At 38.8% G+C, this 4,770-nt stretch overlaps 1 protein-coding gene across 1 annotated transcript; it reads right to left on the reverse strand.

The window, feature by feature from the left end:
- On the reverse strand, positions 1-4,385 carry LOC6039007 (gustatory and odorant receptor 24). The gene is made up of 5 exons (XM_001848637.2): positions 4,179-4,385; positions 3,972-4,121; positions 3,476-3,916; positions 312-752; positions 1-246 (listed from the first exon to the last, which is right to left on the reverse strand). The coding sequence occupies exons 1-5, from the start codon at positions 4,383-4,385 to the stop codon at positions 139-141; spliced, it is 1,347 nt and encodes a 448-aa protein (XP_001848689.1). The 3' UTR covers positions 1-138.
- Between the last annotated feature and the right edge of the window lie 385 nt (positions 4,386-4,770).

Below are 4,770 nucleotides of genomic sequence, written 5' to 3' on the forward strand. Positions count from 1 at the left end.
TTTCATTACCTGATTACTCACATGGAAATATTTGTCTCTGCGAGCAAACAGGTACAAACGATTCTTTGTTGTGCTTAATTTTACTACACCTTGATCTACGATGGCGACTATTACTTAAAAGGATAAAAACTATAAATTTCAATGCGCTGCCGTCGAGTTCTGCTTCAGCATTGCAGTCGGATCATCCGGAATGCTAATCTGGAACTGCAAAAGAACCACCAAGTACGTCACCATCGTTGCTAGAAGCTGCAGAAAAATAACCCCTTTAATCAATCAATTTCATCACAAATCATCCCCAATCAAAAACATACCGACTTGAACAACGTCCTATTGACGTCGAAAAATCCGCCCAAATTAATGCTCGAAGGATTCATCTCGGTCGCGCGCAAAAACATATTAATCTCCGTCTGGGCGTCCGAGTTCATCCAGGTCAACTCCACCATCAGCAGCTTCTTCTGAAAATTCGTCCTCACATTAAACGACGCATAATGTGCCTCATCGCAGATGAAAAACAGCAACCCAATACTGCAAAATGCCGTAACGGCCAGCCCAATATCTTTAATTCCAAAACCCTCGGAAATTTGCGACATGAGTCCGTAGATCGACAGGGTGATGATGAAGAAGAGGTACAGACAGATGAAGGTAAAGGTGTAACAGGTGGAGAATCCCGTGTCGCGGGCCAACTTGCTGAGTCGAAGCCATAGGGAACGATATTCGGAGACCATGGCGGCGGGGCCAACGTGGCGGAGGGCCTGAAATAAAAAAAATATTATTTTGTACTGATTATTTCTGTTCTCTAAAAGTTCAAGTCGTTGAGCTCAAGTATCACCCAAAAGTACTTTAAAGTTGTAAAAATAAATAAAACTCAAAAAAGATGGACTTTTGGGACCATCCATAAACCACGTGGACAATTTTTTGGAGATGTCTAAAGTTATGTGCCCTTTTGAAATGTTAGGCTCCAATTATTCTCATGAAATCTGAGTTGATAAAATATTAAAAAAAGCGAAATCACAATATATGAGTGAATCCGAAAATGGATTTTATTTGCATTTCCCTTCCCCTCTCCTATGACAAAAGAAGCATTTTTGCCTTCCTCACTGAGGTAAGGCTATAATCCTGCTCTAAAAATGAACTTCGTATAAAAACGTCGTAGACCCACCTTCATGTATACCTATCGACTCAGAAACGAAAACTCAACAAATGTCTGTGTGTATGTGTGTGTGTATGTGTGTGTGTATGTATGTATGTGACCAACAAACTAGCTCATGTTTCTCGGCACTGGCTGTACCGATTTGATCCGAACTTGTTGCATTCGACTTGGTTTAGGGTCCCATAGATCGAGTTTTATACAGATTGAAGTTTCGATAAGTAGTTCAAAAGTTATGTATAAAAATGTGTTTTCACATATATTTGGATCTCACTTAAATGTATGTAAACTATGTCCGGGTCCATCATCCGACCCAATGTTGGTTAGGTTATCAAAAGACCTTTCCAACGAGTCCAAAACATTGAAGATCTGGCAACCCTGTCTCAAGGTATGGCCACTTATTGACATTTATGTACTTTTCTGCAGCCGGATCTCACTTAAATGTATGTAAACTTTGTCCGGATCCATCATCCGACCCATCGTTGGTTAGGTTATCAAAAAACCTTTCCAACGAGCCCAAAACATTGAAGACCTGGCAATCCTGTCTCGAGATATGGCCACTTAAGTGATATCGATGTACTTTTTGGAAGCCGGATCTAAAAAATAGATGCAACTTGTGTACAGCCATTGTTGTGAGGAAGGCTCCAACCACATAGGTGGATTAAGTTAGTTTTTTGTCATCATGGTACCATGGTTCACCCATACATACAACCAAAATCATTTTTTATTTTTTTGTATTTTCGTGAAATTTTCCGATTTATTCGAAAATGACATTTTGATTTTTTTTTAAATCAAGGCTAACATTTCAAAAGAGCCAAAAATTCAATATTACACCCTTTTGGAATGTTAGTCTAAATAAAAAAACAAAATTTTGTTTTCGAAAAGATCGGAAAATTCCACGAATGTTTCATTTTTTTAACAATTAAAATCGGACCATTAGTTTATAGTAAATTTTCTGAAATTTTCAAAATATATTCGAAAATGACCACTCACTATTTTTTCGATTGCAAATTCAATCTATATATCTGGAGTTTTTTTAAAAGGACCAATAAACCAATTTTTCAGTTTTTGCTTTTTGGGTGTTTTTCAATAACCCTGACTCAAGGCGGTTCTAAAAACACCCAAAAAGCAAAAACTGAAAATTTGGTTTATTGGACCTTTTCAAAAAAACTCCAGATATATAAAACAATTCGATGGTTTTGTTCGAACGCGAATCAGTTCAACACGAAACGTCGGATCGAGGCGCTTTTGGTTGCGTTGGGTTTGGGAAAGTCCAAGGAAGGTTCTTACGCCAAATAATGACAACTTTGGCCACTCTGGAACTGATTCCGGAAAACCTGCAGATTTTATGGAAAAAGCTGCGTAAAATCAAATTTTGATCACAGGAGGCTGAATTAGCAAACAAGCAAGAAACGTCAGAAACCAAAATGGACAGGACGAAGTTTGCCGGGTTAGGCTTGTTTTACATAAAAAATAGGTAAGTTTTTTGGTGAGGTATTTATTTCAATTTTTTTCCAAAAGTACATTTTTTTTTTAAATTATAACTCTGCGTCAGATTTTTTGACCATACTTTATGGCTCAAAAGTTGCGGGGTTTTGTCCCCTTAAACATATCAAAAAATCTCGAAAATCAAAAAATCGGATTTCGGAAAATTGAGTTTTTGTGAAAAAAGGAGTTTTATGATTGATTTAATGTCTTCGGCAAAATTATAGGTATGTTGAGGACTATTTCGAAAAAATGGCACAAGGATTTTTTGCACATTTTAGAATTAACTTTTAAATATTTACATAAAATATTATTTCCTTAAATCCATACCTTATTTTTTTCAGTTTTTATCGGAAAAAACCCCATAAATTTTGAGCCGTAGAGAAGTAAGGGCAAAAATGTTACCGCAGAGTTAATACTTTATGAAAAAAAAATATATTTTTCGGAGACAATTAAAAGTTTAGCAAAGTAAAAAAAAAAACGTAAATATTTCTGTATGTGTTTCTTTTATCTAATCTCAACAACCATGCCAATATGTAATGTTTCTGATACAAATTCATAAGAATTTTTTTTGTTAAAGCTGTTAAGTGGCAATATCCCGAAAACGGAGCATTTTTTTTAATTCTCGATTGCGAATACGATATTACACGAAAAACTGTAGTTGAAAAAATGATTTTGTAAGATTTCTATTTTTTCCAACATACACAATTAAAAAAAAATATTATTGGTATGTTCGGGTTTATCGACAATTTTTGATTCCTCAAATTTTACACTTTTTGAAAATTAATTATTGCAACTCAACTGTTTTTAATTTTTAGTTATCACCAAAACTTCCCCACTTACCATTTGAAAGTCCTCCGCCAGCACGTTGGCCGTCGTACTAAGCGTTTCGCACGCCAAATACCAATATCCGCCCATCATGTATGTGAGCGTATCCAGGATGCAGTACGGCACGATCTGAACCAGCTGAAACTCCACCATGGTAACGTGAGTGATAATCACTGAGGCACAGGACAAAACTGGCAACAGCACCGCAATCAGCAGCGATTTGTTCTTCAGGTTCAGCGCCAGCTCACGTCCGGCGGTTTTCTGGTACAGGACCTCAAAGTCCACCCAGTTGTTCAGGAGGTTGCACACTTTTCGCGTTTCGTACCACATCAAGGGAATTATGATCAACGGAAGGATGTTCACGATGAAGAGGTAGGCGATTACGGCTTCTTCGAAGCGCCCTTCTAGCGTGCGGACAATGTCAATCCTGCTGATCATGATGAAGACCACGTAGATCTGGAACAAAGGTGTAATTCGGTTGGAGCAAGAAAACACAGAATAACCGTTTTACCGTCAGCACCACCAGGAATACCACACTGTACGCCATGGCCGGACTGGCACAGGCAAACATGGTCATTCCGGCAGTTGGCCTCATAAACGGGAAAACTCCCAAAAGTCGGAGCACGTTGTAGATTGGCTTCGAGCTGTCGTAGATGATGTCCTGCAAGATCGTGGAGGTCAACTCTGCTCAAAAAGGGTTCACCAAATCCGTACTCACAGACTTGATTACGACGCCCCCGTCGCCAAATGCCTCCCTCGGAGGGCCTTCCGCGAATCCCACACGATTGCCGAATCCATTCGTCGTCTGTCGGTTCTGATGTTGCTGGTGATCCAAGTAGGCAGGTTTGGCGTCCAAAAATACGGCACGGGTCTTCGGATCGGGTTCCACCTCGATGTAGCGCAGAGTATCCGGAAATATGCTCATTTTTAAGAAGAACCGTTTAACTTTACGAAGGACAAACAACTGGGCCGGGATGAGCTTGTGTCCCTTTAGTAAGCTTCTAGGTTAAGTGAAAATCGATTGTTTGTACAAGTTGGTTGAATTATTCGGAACTTTGTCTGTTGAAAGTTTGATAACTTGTGACAAGTTTAGAAACAAATTTAAGAAACCCAATAACAGTGTTCACTTTACAATGTAATTCCATAAATTTCTCAAATTTCAGATTTATTACTCAAAATTGTCACCTTCGACCATGACCACCGCAACGGCAAGGACACTTTCGAACGCCCTTCACAGAGATGAATATTCAAGCCCATCGTTAGGGTGATGAATAGTTGCACCATCGACCACGTGCCCAAAGCCTCGTGTC

This window comes from Culex quinquefasciatus, chromosome 3 (genome assembly GCF_015732765.1).
Source record: "Culex quinquefasciatus strain JHB chromosome 3, VPISU_Cqui_1.0_pri_paternal, whole genome shotgun sequence".
In the NCBI taxonomy this organism is placed as follows: Eukaryota; Metazoa; Arthropoda; class Insecta; order Diptera; family Culicidae; genus Culex; species Culex quinquefasciatus.

Coding starts and splice junctions, on each gene's coding strand:
- LOC6039007 (XM_001848637.2), bottom strand. CDS start 4,385: ATGAGCATATTTCCGGATACTCTGCGCTACATCGAGGTGGAACCCGAT. Junction 3,917..3,971: donor TATTCCTGGTGGTGCTGACG/GTAAAACGGTTA, acceptor CCTTTGTTCCAG/ATCTACGTGGTCTTCATCAT. Junction 753..3,475: donor TGGCGGAGGACTTTCAAATG/GTAAGTGGGGAA, acceptor TTTTTATTTCAG/GCCCTCCGCCACGTTGGCCC.